At 38.9% G+C, this 23,183-nt stretch overlaps 1 protein-coding gene and 1 long non-coding RNA gene across 3 annotated transcripts in view; one reads left to right on the top strand and one right to left on the bottom strand.

The window, feature by feature from the left end:
- Positions 1-23,183, bottom strand: part of TPK1 (thiamin pyrophosphokinase 1) — a 325,794-nt gene that overhangs the window by 42,642 nt on the left and 259,969 nt on the right. The window contains exon 8 of one of the 2 annotated variants that reach the window (XM_038559278.1): positions 18,172-18,498. The exons of the other annotated variant lie outside the window; for it this stretch is intronic. Within the exon in view, the coding sequence (XP_038415206.1) occupies positions 18,470-18,498 (29 nt within the window). The 3' untranslated portion in view covers positions 18,172-18,469. Of the gene's footprint in view, positions 1-18,171; positions 18,499-23,183 lie in introns of those variants that run through there. 2 annotated transcript variants of the gene reach the window in all.
- On the top strand, positions 7,312-10,514 carry LOC111090217. The gene is made up of 4 exons (XR_005371211.1): positions 7,312-7,410; positions 8,003-8,118; positions 8,296-8,383; positions 9,794-10,514. It is a non-coding gene; the product is annotated as an uncharacterized LOC111090217 (long non-coding RNA).

Raw genomic sequence — 23,183 nt, 5'->3', positions numbered from 1 at the left:
ATAAGAGCAAAAGCTATGAAACTTATAGACAATGATATAAGAAAACATTTTAATGCCTTTGGGTTAGACAAAGATTTCTTACGTAAGACACACAAAAAAACATGACTTCTAAAATTCATTAAAATTTCATTAAAATTAGATTTCATTAAAATTAGAAACTTTTGTTCTTCAAAAGAAACCGTTAAGGAATTGACAAGGTGGACATAGACTGGGGACAGTTTTTGCAAAAGAGATATCCAAAAAAAGGACTCCTATCTAGAATGAATACATATATATACGTGTGTGTGTGTGTATATCTATATATGTATATCTATCTATGTATATTTATATATGTAACATATATATACACACACACAAAGGCTCACTAATATTATTATATGTGTGTGGTTGTTTTTTTTTTTTTTTTTTTTGATCCAATCTCTTTATTGTCTGGGTACCCTCCCTGGAACCCTCCCTACTTCAAACCTACAGAAAAACTCCAAGCCTGGGAGTGTTCTCTGAGGGGAGGTAGAGTGTGGGGAAACCTCTGTGCTCTGCTCTCTGGCCTGGGCAGTGCCAACAGGGAGGGCGTATGGGGATGGGAGGCTGATAACTCCACCTATAGAGGATATGGCACTGGCTAGGATGTGTGGGGGAGGAGGTGCCTGCTGCCAGCTCTCCTGGGACCTGTCGGGGGTGGTCTCCAGCAGTGGGTGCCCAGTTTTAGGCCTGGTACAGTGCATGCCCTTCTCCTGCCGGTGGCCATTGCTCCTGTCAGGCTGCTTACTGCAAGGCCCCATCCTCAATGTCTGTGTCCTGGCTGTGCTCCAGTTCTTCCTCACTGTGCATCAGCAGCCCCTCCTCATACACACACACACACACACACACACACACAAAGCTCACTAATATCAAGACCAACAATCCAATAAAAAAAAATAGGCAAAGACTTGAATCATGGTTTTAACAACTGTGGTATTTCTAGACATTTTGGGTTAGATAATAATCTCTCTGTGGAAGGCTGTCTGGTGCACTGCAGGATTTTAGCCTCTCCTATCTTATCCAACAGATGTCAGTAGGATCCCTAATAGTGACAACCTAAAAGGTCTTAAGACATTGCCACTGGTCCCATGGGAAGCAAAACTGCCCCAGGTGAGAACCACTGATTTCAATTAACACTTTACCAAGCAAGATATACGGATAACAAATAAACCCATAGAACCTATGATAATCATAAAAACTACTGAAAACAATGTATTTGATAAAGTCATATAATGTACAGATATTAAGACAGAAAATATGAAAGAACGAAAGGTAAGATTTTACTCTCAACTGCAACAAAAAAAGTTTCATACATAAGCTTGAAAAGAAATGTACTGAATTTATATGAGAGAAGCTGTAAAATTTTACTGAACGAGCGTGAAAGAAGGTATAAATAAATAGATACGTGCCTGGAGAACAAATTAAAAGTACGAAAAATTCCCCTAATCTTAGTTATAAACTCAATGAAATTGCAATAAAAGTACGATTTCCTTTTAGGAACAAAATAAAGCAATTCTGAAGCTCACTGAAAGCATAAATAGAATACCAAGGAAAGTATGTACAGAAAAAAGCTATCCTTATCAAAAACAGTACAGGGATAAGAAAAATGCACAGAAAAATCACAGAGATCAATCATCTGTACTTGGATATTGTATGTTTGATAAAGGCAGTGTTTTCAATTGGTAAAAACACATGATGAGCTGATGAATGAGCTGTAAGCAAATCAGCCAGCAATTTGGAGGACAAAGTGGCATCAGTTCCCTACCTACATTACTTCTTACCCTCAAATGAATTTCAAATGATCCACATCAAAAGTTGAAATGAGAACAAAAACTAAGAGAGAAAAAAAAAAGAAAATACTTGGGTAGTTTTAGACTTTTGACAAGAGGAAAGGATATTATAGATAAGACCCAGAAGACTACTAAATCTGAGTGCATAAAAATTACACATATTTAGCTAATTTATATATATCTAAATGAATACATCTCACAAACATGCTGTTCAGTAATAAAAGTTGGAATATTACATAAAACTTGCTCTTATTTACAAAAGACATCTTAAGTACAGAAGGCAACATGATATATTGTGTGTAGAAACACATGTAGACATTCAAAAATACATAGAAAGTTTTAGAAGGATGTAGAACATTTTATCACTCAGGAAGATATGTGAGGTTCGGAGTGGTAGTCTGGAAGACTAGCTTCTTGTAATGTTTTAAATGTTTTATTTCTTTAAGTAAAAAAAAAAAAAGAAACAAAAACATAAAGAACTATGAATCCTAGATGATAGAAATGTGAAGGAGAATTATATTATTTTTCTACATTTGTGCATTTCAAAAAAAATTCTTAAAGATTCAAAACTTTCCGGGGTAAAATAAATAAGTATGTATGTGCACCATGTCAGAAGACAAACTACAAATAAATGTGCAATACATATAAGCTCAATAAGCCTAAGAGAAAAAAGTCCTTTCATGCAACTGAGAAGATGAACAATCCAGCAGAGAATGAACAGGCAATTAAAAAACTTTACAAAGTCTATAATTAGAAGAAAAGATGCTCTGTTTCCCTATTAAGTAAGTAATAATTTCACAACTAATTAAAATTACAATTTTTTCCCACTAGATTGGCAAAGAAAATTCATTTTGGCAAGTATGTGAATATATACACACATGTGTATACATATATACACACACGTGTAAATGTGTGTGTGTGTGTATGTATATGTATATATATCCCACGATCCAGCCATCTTACTTCTATTGACTACTCATATAAATATACTTACAGGGGTTTTGGCTACAACATTGTAATAAAAAAAGATAGACATAATCCACATATATATCAAACAGGAGTTGGCTTAATATGTCCTAGTAGCTCTAAACATCATGATGCTATGTGTGCATTAAACAAATATGTTGGCTCTATATTTATAAAGTAGGGCAGTATATTTAAGAATATATAGCATGTTTGCAGTAATAAAACCAATAGAGTGTATTTATTTTGAATGTTTTCTGGCTAAAAATATACATATAGACATGCAAGAAGCTCAAGGGATTCTAGGTAGAATGTAATCAGACCCACAATGAAACCCATCATAATCAAAATGAGGAGAGACAATGCCCAAAGAAAAATCTTAGAAGCTGCAAGAGAGAAATGACCTTTCACAATGGATCATAAATACACACACATAGTAGCAAAGACATAAAGTTCTAGAAAGATAAATACCAAATTTTTGGAAGCAATTACCTATGGCAGATCGGGATGGAACTACATTTTCCATGTTTCATTACTTTGACAACATAGGTTTTTGCAAAGAGGAAATTTTTTTAATGTTGATTTTAAATTTTATTTATTTTGGAGGATCTCATAATCAAAGACATGGATGTTAAATGGTATGGGAAACTGAAGAGAATTTCTGAAGATTTTAAAGGTGGAAGAAGGTAGTAAGGCAGTATGTGATTCTTCAGGTGATGCACTGTAATATGTTATTCTGGATAGAGATTTTGTGTAATTACTAATGGTCTAAATTAATGCAGTGCTGCTTTAAGTTCTTGACTGCCCTTCTAAGTATAAGTAACTGTAGAAATAAAAAAAAAAATCTGTACTTTTCTACCTGAATACAGTATTTGAAATATTTATATATATGCAAAGTAGGTCATATTTCATCCAAGTTGTCATCAATTCATCCAATTTTTGACATGATATATAATTTTTAATGATGTGCAAAAATATTCTGAGTACTCTATCCAAAATCATCTAAGTATTAATAAGACCAAAAGTTATAATGACACACTAAATATAACCAAAACTTAGGGCAATATTTTCTCCCTTTCTATCACAAAATAGATAACTTTCACTCACAAAAACACAGTGTAGGCAGCAAATGAGAATTTTCTGTGGCATCTTCTGAGAAGTAGTACCACTGCCAACCTCAACAAATTCCCCAGACATTTTAAAATGAGCAATTTAGTTGCTAGCTCCAAAATAAATCATTTTATTTATGCAAAGGCTAAGACAGTCTTAGATATATGGTAGAATGTTTGCCTCCTTTCTCTCCATGCCGGAGACTGAGTATCTGACAGTCATCCCAGCTAATCCATTTCAAAGTCCAAGATCAGATTCATTCCCAGTATCTGTCACCTCTAGGGGAGTGCTCTGAGTGCACTTTCAGTCCATTCTACTCCAAGTGCATTCAGTAGAGGACACTGGAATTATTCCACTAGTGAGAGTCTCTTAATTTACTAAGAAATATGCTCTATTTCCCACTAAATATATAAACTGAGTTTGTACTGCAGATTTCTTATATGGATTGCCTTCTGTGAGGCTGAGGACTGCCTTGGTAGTTGGCATTTAAAGAATAACAACCCAAGAGTATGCATTCAACTAAGGAAATGGGAGATTTGGGGTGGCTCATGAAGGAATAATTTGACACCATCCACAATTTGGTAATGTTAGGGAGAATGTACTTTGTCACCTTACTAGGAGAAAGTCTGTAGAACTGTTCAAAATCTGGGCCCATATACAGGTGACACTTTGTTTTGTGCTGCATTTCTGTGATATAAACAGTATTTTGGAAAGGCTGGAAACTAAGAAAAATTAACCATAATCCTATTACTCTAATTAAATATATTTTCCCACGTTCAATCTTTATGCATGTATGTGATTTTTTTTGTTTAGCATAGTCCAATCATAGCATGTGTAATTTTATATTGGTTTTACGTTTTTCTCCCAAATGAAAAATGGGTTTCTCAATGAGCAACTTTTGTCTTCATCATGATAGCGTAGCTATTTCAAGAGGGACGGAAAGAGAAATATTTAAAAATCTAATCAGATGTTTATAAATCTAGTATTCTGTTCTTTTTGGGATATTTTGGAATCTTAGCAGGTGTAGATCTACATTTCCTTCCAGATTCTGCTCTCAACAAATATCTCTGGGTCTACTCCATAGTGCCATATTCTTGCTGGAATGAATACAGCTTCAAATGTATCTAGTAGATGCTTACACAACACTTTTTTCATTTAATCTCTGCTTTGCTTGTCCTTTTATATTTCTGATTTTACTTTTTTGTGCTATTTGTGTTTTTGATGGCCCACTTAAAAAAAATTTATTTGGGGGGGGTATGGGAGAGGAAGACGGAGAGAGAAAAAGAGAATCTCCAGCAGACTCCCCATTGAGCACTGAGCCTCATGCAGCACTAGTTGCAGGTCTTGATCTCATGGCCCTGAGATCATGACCTGAGCCAAAATCAAGAATGGATGCTCAACCAACTGAGCCACTCAGGTGCCCCATCTGATAGTTCATTTCCTAGTTTTTTCTTGCTATTTTTAAGAAACAGCTTTGTGGGGCACCTGGGTGGCTCAGTGGCTGAGTGTTTGCCTTTGGTTCAGGTTGTGATCCCAGGGTCCTGGGATCAAGTTCCACACTGGGCTCCCTGCAGGGAGCCTGCTTTTCTCTGCCTGTCTCTGCCTCTCTCTCCGTATGGCTGTCATGAATAAATAAATAAAATCTTAAAAAAATAATCAGCTTTGTGACTACTTAACAATTTTGTCATTTTTAATTTTTCCTTTTTCTTTCATTTGACTTCCTTAGCTACACTGCATTATTTTCTTTGTAGCTTCTTGAAGTAAAAATGGATTAATTACCCCACTTTTAAACATTTTAAGTTAATTTATTTATTTGTTTGATTTTAGTTCTTATTTTTGGTTTGAAGTTACAATTCATGCAACATACATTCTTACAAAAAATGTCTCCATCCTCTAGATTGAAAATTCTGGATCGGACCACCTTTATTAATTTCTGAATCCTTTACAGTTCTCAGAGCTGTGTATAAAGACTGGATTCAAAATATATGTGTTAACTGACTTGAACTGAAATGTCAGTATGAGTGAATCTCCGGTGGCAGAGTTTGGAAAATAATTGATAACCCGGTGGTGCTAAATTTGGGACAGGAGTCCCCGTGGCCTGCCTAGAAGCACCAAACCCCAGTGACTACAGCCCTCCAGAGTGTGCACCTGCTATTTCTGTACTTGGCATGGACTACTCAGACACACACACCTTGGTCAATAAGAAATCAAGCCCACAGTTCCTTCTCTTTGGCCACCTTGACATCACTACCAATCAATCTAGAGGCAGTTCCACTTTGGAATAAGATTTTAATTGCCCCAACTTGCTTCTCCTAGATCAATGTGATAGCTGAAAACAGCAATAAAAGAATCTGGACAAGTTTAAAATTCAAAGGAACACACGCTTGAAAAAGAACTGCATCCAAGATAACTGCATTTCTTCCTTTTCCTGTTTCACTCAAGCCTCTTGTTATCTCTGCATCCTTCCCAAAGTCACTCTTCATTTCCTTTAAATTGGAAGTTAGTCTTCCTAAATATCCTTTGATAGACCTACTTTTGAATTCTTTAAAACCATCTTGGAAATTAGGCTGTAGTCACTGGATTGTTATTCCTGAGCTGGGCTCAGGTAGACAGAGACTTTACAAAATTGTAAAAAGTGACTATAAGGGTCTATTGGCTCACCTGTCCCACCTGCAATAAATAAAGCACTGCCATCAGATTCCTGAAGGGGATAGGGATGTGGAGGAAACCTGGGTAGGTTTGTTTTTGAGGAAAAATTATTATATTCTTTTAATCAAGGCACTGATGATTAGAAGCTACTTTATTAAGTAATATACTGTGCTCCTAGGCTGCAAGCAGAAAATCACAGCTACATACAAACCTGGTGCTGGACAGGGGATGCCCGTGCTCAACGGAGCTGAATAGGTCACTGGAACAGAACTACAGGAATGAAAGGCATGGTCCTTGGTATCTGGGAGAAGTTTTACAAATTCTAAGAAGAGTGTCCATGACCTAGGGAAAGGAAGAGCTCTCCCTTATCTCTCTCTCTCTCTTTTTAGTATTACGTGAGGAGAACTCTCTGAAAGGTGTTAAACATGGTCTCCATGACCACTGCTCTCCATCCCAATTAGTTTTCAAGATTCTTTTTGGAGAATTTCTCACAATAGATTAAACCACACTGTTTTCTGAAATAGGCATCAAACCAGTCAAGTTTTGCATATTCTTTTATGAAGTAATTATGATAATAAACTAAAACAAAAATTAAAGACATAAAAAGGGTGGTAGTGAGGTTAACAAAAAGAGACCAAGGTAGCAGGTGTATGAAAAAATAGAGATATGTAGATGGATTCCTCACTCCACATTTTAAGTGGTTTTACTAGCAACAAATAGAGAAGATAGAAAATGTTCTTTATTTCTAGAACCTAATTAGGTTGTGAATTTTGCTCCAGTAGCTGTGAAACAAAGATCGGAAAGAAATGGAGCAATATGGAGATCCATCCAGCATGATATATACACATATCTGATGGAGACTAAACAAATTCAAATCCAGGTAAATGAACATTTTTTCTTAGTAAGTGTTGAAACAAAATAGCACTTGGTTTCCAATTCATTTATATATTTTGGGTTTATTATTCTTCCCAAATTCAATTTCTAAGCTCTGCAGAGTAGTGTGGTCCGGTTACCCGCCAGTGCACACAAACCCCGCCCCTGGGTGAAAACTGCTGACCAAGTTTCATCTCCTTTGTCTGTTTCATATTCCACCAGAACTGATGTTTTGATTCAAGCAACAAGAGAAACCTGCTCTCAGTCGTTTCTTCATATTTTAATTAAAGGGGAGGGGGGAGGCAAATAAGCAGGGAAAAAAGTGTGAGCAGACATCTGACAGAGACTGAGGTTTCTGAGTAATGAATGCATGACTTAAACTAGCCATTCAGATTATGTCAAATGGGTCAATTTCCTCCTTCCTATCTTTTCTTTACTTTTATAAAACATACTGAAAGCCATGAATCTAATTCAGGTTAACAGGGCTTTATCTGGCTCTCGTGGTTTGGAGAATCATGACTTTTCTACCTTCATCCTGTGCACACAGTAACTCTGTATGAATCCTTTTCTCTTTCTTTCTTTTCTTTCTTAATTCACAGTGCTTCCTAAAACAACCTCCTCTCATTCTACGGTGGTAGACCTCATATGGAACACAATACAGACCCCTGCGTTTCTGCATCTGCACTGTCACAAGTCTGGTCAAAGTTGTTTGACGGTGAGTTATGTCATGTGTGAATTCTAGCAGAGTTTAAGATAGGGGGTGGATTTAGAAATAAGTGGCACAAAGCGGCATAATGAAGGCTGTGACCTGTAGGACAATAATGCTGAGCCAATTTGTAAGTTCAATTCAGCAACTACTCAATAGTCTTTCACACTTTTTGTCTTGACCCAGGTCCTTAGGAAAAGTACCAACTCTTCTTAGATCTGTAAGAGAAGTGAGGTCAGAGGACAAAGTGCTGCCCCCAAACTGAGACCAGCAGGTGAGTGCAGAGAATCACATCTTAGCCAGAGCAGAAAGCCCTGAACCAGAACCTCCATGGAACCAATGCAGGATAAGAAAATCTCAACTACAGTAGATGAACTGCTGGAGGCTTGGTGGGCTCAGGCCTGAGGGATAAGTACTCTAAGGAGACCCAGTCATGGGGAATCTCCACATTTTTGCGGGTTTTACCTCAAGGAGCTTGACTAGATTCCCACGGTAAGTATCAGAGCAAAGTTCCCCCATGCTTCTGGCTGGGGAAAAGGAAAAGGAACATTCTGGAATACAGCTGGGCGCTGTGTCTTCTCTTCAACAAGGCTGGCCCTCAGGGGGAACTGTATTTAACAGGGTCTATAATGCTGGGATTTTATCAGAGCCCAGGTGCCCTGGAGGGAAGGGAGATACCCAGCAACAGCCCACCTCAGCCATCCCCTCCCATCAAAGTGGGGAGATGGGGAGACATCTGAGAGGTGGGTGTGGAGTCCACAGTCCAGAGGCTCAGGCTCACTGACAGACCTAATCACAGGACCACAGGACACTATCTCTTCCCATACCTCCCCACCACCCTACAGGCCTATATACAGCAGCTCTTTTCACCTCAGTGCATCATGTCCAGCTATCAAGAAAAAAAAAAAAAGACAAGGTACATTAAAAGGCAAAAAACAAACAAAAAAAAACAATTTGAAGAGACAAAGCAAGAATCAGAAGCAGGCTCAGATGTGGTAGGGGTGCAGGAATTTGAGACACCTTTGATTAATATTCTAAGAATTCTAATGAGTAAGTCAACAGCATGCAAGAACAGATGGGCAGTGTCAGCAGAGAGATGAAAATTCTAAGAAAGTACTACTGGAAATCAAAACACAGTAGCAGCAGTGATGGACATCTTTGGTGGGCTTATTGCTAGAAATCAGAGCTGAAGAGAAAGTCCTGTAGGAAGGCCGAGGAGACAGCACTTCTTCCACCTTACCCACAGTGGAAGCCAAAGTCTCACAGTCCCTGCAGGGCCATATGGGGGCCAGAGGAGGAGGTAAGAATCTACCAACTTCTAGATAGAAACAGAAACTACAGATTTCCTTATGATTCTTTCCAAACTGCTTCTACCCACTAAAAAGAGAAATGTCCCGGCTTAAGAAAAATTAGGAAGTGTTTAGGAGACAAGGACAGCTGAGTGCATGGCTTCCTTTGGATTTTCACTCAGATCAAAGTCCTATTCTAATGAGGAGGTACTGGTCAATACTTTAAAAAAGCACCACCGACAACAAAAGAAAAAGCTAGGTAAATACGGAGTTTACCTGGCTCCAACCAAGTTCTTGTCCCAAGTAATTATTAAAGTTATTTGCTTTTTGTCTTACATCTCTGGGTCTGATTTTTCACTGGGATTCTGACTTCTTTCTCTATTTTGTCATTTTAGTTTAGATGTCTTCTTGCAAGTTCTGCCAAACTCTTTGTGGAACAGTTGACAGAAAAAAAGAAAAAAAAAAGAGAGAGAGAGATAAATAATAGGACTCTCATGTTAGAAAATCTGGAAATGGAGGGTTCTTCAAGGTCCTATAAACTGCACCAGGCAGATGTGACAAGAGCCTGGTCCTCAGGCTCCAGGACGTTTTCTGCTCTGGCTGTTCTTCCCAAGCCCTGTTTCCTTCCTTCTGCTCAGGATGATGGGCTCCCAGATATGGGGAACCAGCAGGGAAAACAGTGCTGAATAGGAATATGCAGCAGGTCCTCAGTGAGCCTCATTTCATAAATTGGTTTCTTGGCAATCTACATTCTAATTTTTCATCAGTTCATGGTTGTACTCTTGACAGCCTCACTTCAGCTAGAATCTCCAGGGATTGGACAACAGTTCAGAAAGATGGGCCAAATAGATAGGATTCATTCTTTGGATTTAGAAAGGAAAAAGCAAGAAATCTTGGATATGTTTATGAAACTTCTGATGTACCATTTGCATGTCAGTAGGCTTATTTAATTCCTCCTCATGCTTTTGTGTTTCCCACCCCAATATATACGTTGCTTGTGTTTTTGCTTCAGGAAGTCAAATATACTCAATAAAAATGACCAAGATATGTCTGTCTACCCTCAAGCACACACACCCACACCTTTATAGAGATGCCAAGAATTACCATTTTATCTAAATAGCATTAGATGATTTATTAAATATGTTCTAAAACTCAGGAAATGCTGTACTAAATAAATAAATACATGTGTATGTGTATTTACCATTATTATTTAATGTAGGTCAGGCTGCCTGGCTTTCCTGCACCGGGTACTTTTAACTGAGCCATCAGCACTGCAGTACTGGCTAGATTTTCTAAGTCCCCATGCTGAGGCTAGACTCCTCTCTTGGCCCTCTCAATCTCACGGTGATCTGACACACGAAACCATGAAACTGGGGACACACAGAGGCCAGAGAAAACTGCCCCAGCCGTCCCAGGACATGCCACAGCTGCTGCCCTGCCCGACACCCCCCCCCCCCGCCCCCCGCCACCTCCCAGCCTGCAACCACTGCCAAGAAAACAAACTAGAGCCTACATTTCGACTAATCATCCTCCAGTTACAGGCAACACTTCTGGGAGGCCAGAGGCTGCTTCCACGGGTGCAGCATGAAACACACACAAAGCCATCATCAATCATTCATCAGTTACAATTACCATTTGCATCCATTTATCTAATCAGAGCCTGCAGCGACTACCACCCGTGAGCAGTTCAAAGTCAGCAACCACAGAGACATTCGGGCGATGAGCACAGGCCGCCTCTGCCTGCGCCTGCTCATGTGGCGGGGACACGACCAGTACGCGCTGTCCCCCCGCGGCATGCGTTTGAGGACAGTGCAGAAATCACTGCACTGAGAGGACAGGGGTCATCCCACGCCCCACGTCCTCAGACCTGCAAAGGAACACGTCTGTGGCATCGGATAACTGGGACTGGGATTTTAAGGATATTCTCTTTTTATCCCTAGAACCACACAAAGTGCATACACGAAGATGCGAGGTTCCTTACATGTCCATTCAGGTTCCCTGGCTCCTCTCCACCACTGCACCCCCTCTCCTCCTCACGTTTCCTTACCGGTTCCCTGCCCGCCCCACCCCCATCCCAGGCTTCATCTACGTGGTTTCTACATCAGGTTCTTTCCAGGATCACAATCGGCCTTGAAGTTTCTGGTATTCACTTCATCCACGCCATCCTTTGGGGGAGCACCATAAATAATACTAGAAGCACTGACGACGCTTCTTTTTTCCCTCTATTTTGGAAATGTCTCCATGCCTCTCTTGTCACAATCGTGTGTTTGTGTGTATGTGTGTGTGTTTTAACTCAGTATCATACATCATTGTTCAGACATATATGAATTGATTTCTGTTCACTTCTTGCTACATCATTAATGTGCTTCTATCCTTCTGACTGTACATAGCAAAGGATCTTAAACTCTCAAACTTCTGTTCTGTAAAACACAATTTCTTTTAGTAAGAAAAGAAATATTTAAATAATATAACACCCAGATGATAGCAAAGTGATGTTACTAAAGGATAAAATCCTAACTCACCTACTTCTGGACTTGCTATTGGATGATGTTAACGTAACTATAAAAACTTGGTGGGGAATTACATTACACTGAGCCTTTGCAATTTTACGATTTTAAACCAAACCCTCTAGACTGAGGGATGAGGTAGGTAGGTGTGTGTGTGTGTGTGTGTGTGTGTGTGTGTGTGTGTGTGGAGATGGAGTGCAGAGGAGGCACAGAATGTATTAACTGTCAAGCTATCCCAAATGGATCTAACTGAATTTCTCTTGTTATTCAGCTAAAAGGATTAGTTGCTGTTTGCATCTTGGATAAAAACTGTGCTCAAGGAACTGGAAGCCTTGGTCAGGGCTGAATAGTGCTATTTTCAGGTCCATATTCCCACCCCTTCCCCATCCCACACAGAAGTCTATTCCTACCAATGAAGGAGGCTGAACCATTGTACTCCTCAGTTCTCTTCTCTAGGAGGCAGCCCCAGAGTTGCCTTCACCGGGGTCTATGACAGGCCTATCTTTAGCTTCAACACTAGGATAATTAGGTTTCAGGGTATTTTAAGAAGAAGGAGGAAAGGTGGGTTGCTCAGTTGCCACCATGCTCATTCCTGCTTCCACATGTACTTATATATTCTTCCTCCTGTCACGAGTGTTCATATTCTCCTTTCTTATCTCCCTTTATCTCTTTTTTTTCCTTTTTTTTTTTTTTAAATCTATTCCTCTTACCTAACTTTTAAGGCCCAGCTTAACTCAAGCCTGAACTGTGAGGCCTGTCCAGAGCATGACATGATTTCTCCTGTATGTATTTCTTATAGTATGTTTTCTGGAACACATAACAGAATTTCCTATATCCTGCATTCTTTTTTTTTCTTAAAAAGATTTTATTTATTCATGAGAGGCAGAGAGAGAGAGAGAGCGAGGCAGAGACACAGGCAGAGGGAGAAGCAGGCTCCATGCAGGGAGCCTGATGTGGGACTTGATCCCAGGACACAGGATCACACCCTGGGCCAAGGCAGGCGTTAATCCGCTGAGCCACCCAGTGATCCCCTAGCCTGCATTCTTTTTTCTTTTTTTTTTTTAATTTTATTTATTTATTCATAGAGACGCACAGAGAGAGAGGCAGAGACACAGGCAGAAGGACAGCGAGCTCCATGCAGGGAGCCCGACGTGGGACTCGATCCTGGGTCTCCAGGACCACGCCCCGGGCTGCAGGCGGCGTTAAACCGCTGCGACACTGGGGCTGCCCTCTAGCCTGCATTCTTGATGTACATACAAGATCACATATCTTCTGAGGGGCTACAGTGTTCTTGAGATCACAAATCAGTGCTGTGCGAGTTATATGCTTATAAAAATGAATGACATTTAAATGGATGTTTCTCAGAACTTGAATTTTTAAAAATTACTTATTTGGGAGGAAAAGACAATCTCTTATGTCTTAAATGCTTAGAAGTTGGATGTTTTTAGATTTATGAGAAAAAAATGAAACAAATAATAGTAAAGCCAATTAGGATAGAGCTCTGATATGTGTAAGATCCAACCCGAATGGATTTTACTGTTGTACATTAAAAATAATTTTCTTAAGAAACATGTTTTCAAACTTTAAAATACTTTCATACTAGAATCCATTTTAACATATTTTAAGTAATAAAAATAGGTTAATTCATTTATCAGCACTTAAGACTATCTAAAAGAGTAATGGGATTTATGGCACATCAAACCTATAATGTGTGTGAGTGCGCGCACGCGCGCATACACATTTCCTAGAGGTAACATACAAAATTAAGTATGCACAAAAACTTGAAAAAATACCCTTTGTTCACATATTTTGAGATGTGACATTAGAGTGACTTATTCATGAGAATTTCCTAATACATTAGTAAGCACGCTGCAGGATATTTTGGAAAAGTAATGAAGGCTTAGTAATGCTAAATTTTTCTCCAGTTTTCTTTTCCAAGAAATAAATGAGGTGAGATTTTCTTTTCAGTTCAAGACTAGCTCTTTGTATCCATAATCTCATTTATCACTTCATCCTACATATTTGTATAGCTGCTGCTTCTTTGTGGAATCTGCTCCAGCTCCTCTACTAGAGCCCAAGTCCTCTGGAGACAGATCCAGGATTTTCCCATCTGTTTACAAGGCCGACCAGCAGAGTGCCCTGTGTAGAGTACGTGCACATGAGGAGAAGGAACGGGAGTCTGCCAGACAGACCCGGGGGACAAGTGGGAAAGGAAGGAGAAGGCAAGTGAATGATGACCTGGTTAGCAACTGCTGTCTGTGAAGACTGTGCTCCAACGCTAGCTGGGCGCTCAGCCAACGTCTCATTCATTGGCATGGCTGTCTTTGCTCCAAATCTCTACCCTACATTTACAGAAAGCCCCCTGGCTACCAGGCAGATAAGGCCATTAAACAGAAATATGGTACGGTAAGTTCTGGATTGTAGTAAGAGATAGGGGTAAGGAGTACAAGAAGGCTTTTTTTTTTTTTTTTAATGAGGAATTAGTCCAAAAGAGCAAGGACAGATGGAAGTATAGGAAGACAGGGAGGTGGGAACAAGCTGGGAGGAACAGGGAACTGTTTCTAAACAAAGTGGGGCCAGGCCATAAAGGCTCCTGAGCTGGTTACTGAGCTTGGACTTCATCTCACATGCACACAAAGGAGACACATCAGATGTTTCAGGGGAGTGACAGGATAGTTTGGATAGTTTGATCTGGCAGTTTTGTGAGGGACACACTGGAAGGGATAGAATTGAAGGCTGAGAGACAATCAGTAGATGGGATGAGAGATGAGGAACTCAGTTCAGACAGGAGTATTAGAATTGGACGTGAGGGGAAGATTCAAAAAATACTTTGGAGGTGTAATGACACCTCTGTGAGTCATCTTTTACAAATGTAGATCATTTGTCAGGACCACTCCCTGATTAAAGCCCTTAGATGGGTTCCTACTGACCTCAGAACAGAATGTACACACCCCCCCCCCCCATGGCTGACAAGGCTTCACTGGTGCTTCCCTTTTGATCTCATAGCCATGCCCCATTCAACCACTCTCCCCATCCCAGGCCCCTCTTCTGGCTTTCCAATACACCAAGCCCTCTCCCTTCCACTCTGTCCAGAATTCTTTCCCCTCAGCTTTCTGCATTCCAACTTCTTTCTCAGTCTTTACATCTCACCTCTTCAAAAGGACCTTCCATGGAAACCTAAGCTAGTATGACCTTCCTCAATTACTCTATTTTTAATTTGCTCATCTCCTCCATGCCATTTATCATGGTGTCTACTTATCTTGATTGTTTGTCATACTTGTATTTTACCTGTTCATTATATTATGACCCCCTCCCCAAATGTGTCATGGGAGCCCTTGAATTCTTGGGATTTAATTTATCCTTGACAGTATGGCATAGTGGTGCTTGGTATATGGACACCCTCTCCCCAAAAAGACTATATAAATGAATATATATGAATAACTGATAAGTACATGAGTGTATATAATATTCAGAAAATGAGTTAAAGGAAGATATCTAGAGATAGAGCCAGAATCTGCACCTAAGACCATCTGCTTGCAAATTCCGCTTTTGCCACTATCCAAAGTACTCCGGTTTTGTTTTAAACAACTCATTCATTCATTCATACAATAAGGCTAGTGCTATTGGGTAGATAATGTCACAGCATACAGACATTGTCCTCACAGCAAAACCAAATCTAAAAATGAGTATAAACATGTTTAAGTGGCCTGAGAGATACTTACATGCTATGGAAGCATATATCTATCTATAAATCTATTATCAAAAAAGAAAACCCCGTCTTTTTTTTATTCTTGCATGGTTAATCTGTTCACCTTAAAGATACGATCTTTCCCATTTATTCCTTAAAAAAATGCTGAAGAAAAGAGGATGGCAGAGAAATAACCTTAAGGCTAAGGACTTAACTATTTTTGTAATATGCTAAAACATATTAATATACTGTACAGCATTTTAGCATTTTAGCACACAAATTAACAATGGCATTTCCTAAATAAAATTAAAATTAAAAATCAGTCTTACAAAAGCTTAGATTTGTCCTTTGCTTCCTTTTAAAATTAACAACATTTATATTCTACATTTTGTAAATATATATAAAATTGCTAACAATACTTTTAATGTTTTAAGGGAATCTTTATTTACATATGTCTATATTCAAAATTTTAAGAGGTAGTACACTATACCATAAGCTAAATAATAACGGATCAATTCATTTTTTCTGTATTTTCCTTATAACAAAGAAAGGAAAATACATTTTATCCTTCTACATTTTATCAGAAACAGCTTCCTATCAGGAAGTAATTTTGCAGGGGGGATAATATTAAAGAAGCATTTTTATTTTAGATTCAATTCGATTACCACCTCTTTTCCATGCCAGAAGTTCAGAAATTTTAGTGTGCTTCCGGATCACCTGAATTTTTTACAAAATGACAACTGCCAGGTCCCAACCTACACGGTCTGGGGCCCAGATATGTACATTTTAAAAGTACCTCAGAAAATTATGGGGGATTTAGGGGGTTTTAAATGTTTTACATTTCTAGTAATCTATCAAAAACAAAACAAAAACAATATTTAGGGGAAATGGCTAAATTATATAGTACCTTACTGTGCTTTGCTATTCATTATTTCATTTGCTTTTCATAACAGACTGATGGGAAGAATATTGGATCCTATTTGAAACAGAAGGACCTAAGACTCAAAACAGATAAATGACTTTCCACGTTTGGTATTTGGTCCTCTTCCTAGCAAAGTACAGTGCTACTGATGCCTTCACACACAAGTGTCTGGCTACCTGCTTTTGTGCAAGCATTGTTCTAGGTTCTTGAGAAAAATCAGCAAATAAGGTATGTTCTTCTGGCAGGAAGAGATGGATATAAGCAGTAGACATAATCAATCAATCAATCATGAGACTGATATTAAGTCCCATGCAATCTATCCAAAGTAACCAGAAAGTTAAAATACTACATCTTACAGAGATTATTCAAATGGACTTTTGAAACAAAAGGGTGCTCCAGTTAATTAGACAAACAAAACAAACAAACAAAAACAAAAAACAAAAAGCCCCCAAAACTCAATACTCCATTCCCTGAGGAATATGATAGAGACTTAAGCAGGATAACAGCATTTTGCAAACATATAACCTTTTCTTTATGTAGTAACAAAGTCCTCCTGTAAACTCTAAACAGATACACAGCTGAATTCCCTTGTGGCTGCCTTATTTCAAGTGCTTAAGAAGTGGAACCTACATTATTCAATCTGTTCTGTAGATGGCACTGCAGGTCCAACAATGAGGCTTTGCTCATAGGCCTTGTTACCTCTGCCCCACACAGCAAAAGATCATATTGGGTACAGTGAAAACCACCTTTGCTCTAAAAGCAGAAATCACTTTGCAATGGCAAGACACAGCTCTAATTTGTAATTTAATTAAAACATCCTTGTTAAGTATTACGTCCCACAAAGGCTGAACTGCTGAAATAATTCTGTTTCTCTGGCTGTATCTACTTTAGCTTGTTGCCAGGCAGAGTACAACGTCTGTTCTTGAAGTGGACAAGTGATTCATTGATAAAATGATTCATAATAAATCATTCCTGTGGATTCTGGGTCTGACTCAACCAAAAGAATACTTTTTTATGGCACTTGATTTTTTACTTCCCGGCCCAGGAAGTTAAGTAATTTTCTGCAGGGAGGTAGATTTAGTGTCTGCTGAAGGTAGAGGACAAAGGGTTGAAGACAGAGGCGCCGTACCGCAGTCAGACCATAGCGCGAAGAAAGGCGTCTGTCATCTTGGTCTGGAGCAAGGAACTGCTGTAAATCAGCTAAAGCATTTAAGGAGGAGAAAGGTCAAGGCTTCTGGTCCTGAATCCCAGACTTTTATTTTATTTCGCATTGACGGACTGATTGATTAACCTTTTTGCAGGGGTTGCTAATGGCCAATGTAATGTAACTGCAGAAACAGGGGCAAAATAGTTCAAACTCTGCCGTCGTAGGATCAGACTACTCTCTTTCCCGTACACTTGAATTACACTTGTTTGTCCTGGCCCAAGTACCAGGCTAGAAAACAAGTCATAGCTGATCAGATGTTCAATAAGCAGGTTTCATTAGACTGGCTATTTCTTTACAGGTAAATCCTGAAACAAACAGGAGGGATGGGCCAGCCTGGCAGTTGATCATCAGGGCCATTTGACTGTCAAGATAAAGCTTTCCCATGAAGGAAATTCTTTCTCCCATTAGACTGCTAAAAAGACACAGCTGCCCTGCAGTCCTCACCCTCTTGGCTATTTATGCTCTGCACGGAAGGAGATGCCTTGCCAGACTCTTTTGGCTGATGAATGCTAGCTCACCTAGGCCACTGAGGTTGGCAGTCTCTCTGGGCCTTTGTCTGAGACAGTTAGTACTTTAAGGAGCTGACAGTGGAGAGATGCGTTTTTTTTTCCCCCTTGTGTGGAGCTTGTTGCTTCAAGCAGCCTCTCATCCTTCCTGTCCATGCAGCCAATTGAACCTCAGTGACAGAAATAAAGAGTGAAGAATAATACAGAGACAGATGTTTCAGATCCAGAAGCAGTGAGGGTGCTAGAATGACGAGAAAGCAGGATGACAATCTGGACAAAAAAGAGAGAGAAAGGATGTAATCTATCAATCCTGACCTGCAATTCCTCAAGTATACCACAATGATTTTATTTTTCAATTATCTAGAGGTTGAAGTATTAAAAGGAATCCAACAAGGACCCCAGGGCTCTCAGAATCCTGGCTGGGCAACAGCCTGGATCAGAAAACCAACAAATAAACTGCCAAAGCATCACATTACTCTCCTTCCCTATGCGTCAAGGTTTTATTGAACAGCTAGCTGGGAAGTTTGTTTTAGAGAATTCTACACATTTACTATAAGGTCAGTGTATCATTTGATGTAGTAATTTCAATTACTTTAATATTGCACATGACATATTTTAATTGAAAAAAAAAGTTAAGTACAACTCTAGCGATTCCCTGATTCAATACTAATTGTTCTGTGCATTCATAGTCCACAGTTACTAATGGGGGAGCTATCCAAGACAGAATTCTGCTCTTCTGCTCTCTACCGCCAGCGACCGGAAGGCTTTGATTTTGAGCACATTGGTTATTTTTTTCCTCCTCCATTCATATCTTTCCTAGGCAAGTATCTGTCTGCACGCTTCCAAGGATTCTGTTAATCCATGTTCTAACAAAATCCTCAGAAAAAAGAAAACTTATCTACAGGAAATATAAAGTTATATAAAAAATTATCATTTAATCTGAATGCAAAAAGGGAAAAAAGGAGTAAACACAATATAAATTTAAATTAGTGATTTATAAAAGGAACATCCTTAATATCACAGCATAAGTAAACTTACTGGAACTCAACAGCCATGATTTAAAAAAAAAATGAACACACCAAAATTAGTAGGAGTGGAAAGAGGAGTGAATGCATGTTTTGGGGGAGTTGGTGTTCTACTACTAAACAAGTATTTGTTTTCTGAAGTGAAAATCGCTTCATGGCATATAATCTACTTTTAGTTATTTCCGAGAAAACAAATGAATATGTTTAATTACTCTAGATGGAAGCATGATTGCCCGCACATGCAATCACAGAAAAGAGAGCTAATCTATTTGCCCACCCCTTGGCAAAGCATGTAGTGATAGGCATGTAAATCAATCTTCTCTTTTTTTCCCTCCCTTCCCTCCCCATCTCTATGGACCTGTACATGTATGGGTGGATGTATGTACCTGCATGTTGCTAGGGCTACGAGCCCCCACCGCCTGCCCAGACACTAATCATCTGGCTCTGCCATAGTCCTAAGGGCATGCCCTCTAGCTGAAAGCAGCTATGTGGGTCATGAAAGAAATAGTAAGAGACCCATATGAAGAATAGGTTTTTTAGCCACTACTGCTAAATAAACAAACAAGATGCTTCCTTCATGCTGAATGTTAACATTTCCAGGCCTGTGTTCTATTATCCAAAATAGTGCTTGTCCGAACTTGAGATTTTATTGTTTTTCATATCACAAAGGTGTAAAGCTAGGGGGTCATAAAACATATGTACAACGAACAGGACCAACTGAGAGTGTTTTTCAAGAGCTCATTTGAGGATTTTGGGGGAAAACTGGGTTCTGTGGAATTACAGAAGAATAGTCATTTAAAGACTCAGCATTAACAACAATAGCCAAACTATGGAGAGAGCCTAAATGTCCATTGATTGATGAATGGATAAGGAAGATGTGGCATGCACAGAAACACACACACACACAAATATTATTCAGCCATCAAAAAGAAGGAAATCTTGCCATTTGCTATGATATGGATGTAACTACAGGATATTATGCTCAGTGAAATAAGTCAAAGACAAATACCATATGATCTCATATGTGGAACTTAAGAAAGAAAACAGAGAACATATGGGAAGAGGGAAAAGGAAAAAAAAAAAGAAAAGGATGGGCTAGATGGGGGATGGACATTAAGGAGGGCACTTTTGATGAGCACTGGGTGTTGTATGAAAATGATGAATCACTGAATTCTACTCCAGAAACTAATACTGCCCTGTATGTTAACAAAATTTAAATTAAAAAAAAGGAAAAAAATGACTCCATATTCCCAGGTGGTCTATTTGCCCACCACCCTTTGGTAAAACATGTAGTGATAGGCATGGAAAACGTAACCTGGAATGATCTGAGTAGCCCATCCCACTCTCAGGTATACCCATCTCATGTATGCCCTCTGTGAGAACATGATCACAGCAGAAAGGTGGCTTAGCTTTAAATGAGCCCTTTTTAACTTTGTACAGGAAACACTTAGGGAGTTAAAACAAAAAGCAAAAAAATACAACATCCAGGTAACAACGGAGATAGACCAATTAAATCAGACCCTCCACATGTAGAACAGAAGAGTACAGGCTTCAGTACATTTTATAACCTCCCAGGTGATTCCACTGTGCAGCCATGGTTGATACACTCATTTACTTCAAAAATAGTTCAAATGGTAAAAAAGAAGGTACTAAGACAAACCCCCTGGCCTGTGGGCTAATTTATCAGAAAGCTATAAGGCAACTAATTCTCCACAAGATTCTCTTCAAATATGTCTGACAAAAACCTCTCTATAGCAGCCCTGTGAATTCTAAGATCCTAGTGAAGGTTTACTTTTACCTTTAGTAGGAGGTGGTATTTGGAATCAGATGGCCAGAGGTCTGTTCCAACTCTATTGCTTAGAGGCTTCCTGACCCCAGGCAACAAAGTTCATCTCTATACCTTAGTTACTCACCTGCGAAACTTACTTCACATTGCTGGATTATAGAAGACAATTCATAGACGTGCCTCAAAAGAGTTTCTGACACTTCAGGAAGCCTGAAGTATTCACTTTGTATTTATTAGCTATTATTTCTTGCAGAAAAAAATAAAGCAGAGGCCATAACCAAAATAAGAATTGTATGTGCAATGTTATGAATTCATTTCAGTGACTTAAAAAAAAAGTATGTGATAAGTTAGTATCTGTTGTAACAGCAGTATTATACTTCAAACAAAACAGTTGCTTATCTACGTTTATGGTTTACGGTTCTAGGTAAAATTGTGGTTGAGCAAAGGGTTTTGCAATTTAATAAAATGTTTAAAATCACTGTGTTAACATACTTGACCTTATAGGTTTAAAACACATTGTTAGAAATATTCACAGGCAATGGAATCTTTTTCTCTGAAGTCTCTCTGATTTATATTAACTTGATGGATGCCTACCATAAACATGGATAAAACTATGTGGCCAAGCTTTTGGCTTTCAGTGGGGTACAGAGCATTTTTGCTTGGTATATTACCTAGGGAACTGCTGACAGTGATAATGACATGGAGGAGGCTGCTCCTGGTCACAGACTTCCCCTGAATTAAAACCACAGAAAACAGGAGAGGCTTGACCAGTGTAGGCGAAACATGGCCTTGCCATCTTCAGAAACTTCAGAAGTTTTTAATATTAAGGAAAAAAGTTAGATATCCAGTTCTGGTGGAAAGATCCTATCTCAGCTGTCCATCATGATCTCAATGAAGAGAGAAATATAATGTATTATTGTTATTATATTGGCTGGTGATTGGAAACACATTACCAATGTACAAATTAGAACCTCTAATTCTAAAGCAATTATCAGCCAATTTCAGAGCTGTTAACACGATTAAAATTATGAATACATTAGCTGATTCACCCTCACTAATCATATTTTGATTAGATAATACTATATGCTAATAGGTATACTATTCAAATTTCTTAAAGGTTTTTTAGTAGAAAAAGTTTGACAAAATTGTTCAGTAATGTACGCAGACCTGGGAAGGGAATGAATGATTGATGGATTTTTTTTTCCTCATAAACCTTATTAAAGGTCCTGATTTGGTTGGTCTCCAACTGTTTTGGCTCAGAATTAGGAATTCTAGTTTTGATGATGGCTCATGTGCACTGATTAGAAAAACATCTCGCAGAGCTATTAGAAAAGTTAATCACTAGAAAAATAATGGCGATAGAACACTATTTCATACTGAAAGTTCTTAAAAGTGTCCACTTTTCATTTATTATAGGGCATACACTCTTAATGAAGCATCAATGAACAGTTGGTATCTACATAAGTACATCTCTACAGGTAATACTTGAATTCTACCTATAAGTATAATCCTTCTATAAGCAGCAGCAGGTAGTGTGAAATGCAGCAGAGTGGGTGTGTGGTTCTAGGTATAGAATTGTGAAGATTTAAAAAAATTTTTTTAAATTGGAGTTCCACTTGCCAAATTATAGCATAACACCCAGTGCTCATCCCGCCAAGTGCCCCCCTCAGTGCCCAACATCCAGTCATCCCACCCCCCGCCCACCTCCTCTTCCACTACCCCTTGTTCATTTCCCAGAGTTAGGAGTCTCTCACGTTTTGTCACCCTCACTAATATTTTTTTTATAATAAATTTATTTTTTATTGGTGTTCAATTTGCCAACATACAGAATAACACCCAGTGCTCATCCCGTCAAGTGCCCCCTTCAGTGCCTGTCACCCAGTCACCCCCACCCCCCACCCTCCTCCCCTTCCACCACCCCTAGTTCGTTTCCCAGAGTTAGGAGTCTTTATGTTCTGTCTCCCTTTCTGATATTTCCTACCCATTTCTTCTCCCTTCCCTTCTATTCCCTTTCACTATTATTTATATTCCCCAAATGAATGAGAACATATAATGTTTGTCCTTCTCCGATTGACTTATTTCACTGATATTTTCACTCATTTTCTCTCCTTTCCCCTTTATTCCCTTTCACTATTTTTTATATT

The sequence above is a fragment of the Canis lupus genome, chromosome 16 (assembly GCF_011100685.1).
Source record: "Canis lupus familiaris isolate Mischka breed German Shepherd chromosome 16, alternate assembly UU_Cfam_GSD_1.0, whole genome shotgun sequence".
NCBI classification, from domain to species: Eukaryota; Metazoa; Chordata; class Mammalia; order Carnivora; family Canidae; genus Canis; species Canis lupus.
Note: the sequence above shows the minus strand (reverse complement) of the source record. Positions and strands in the feature narration are given on the sequence as shown.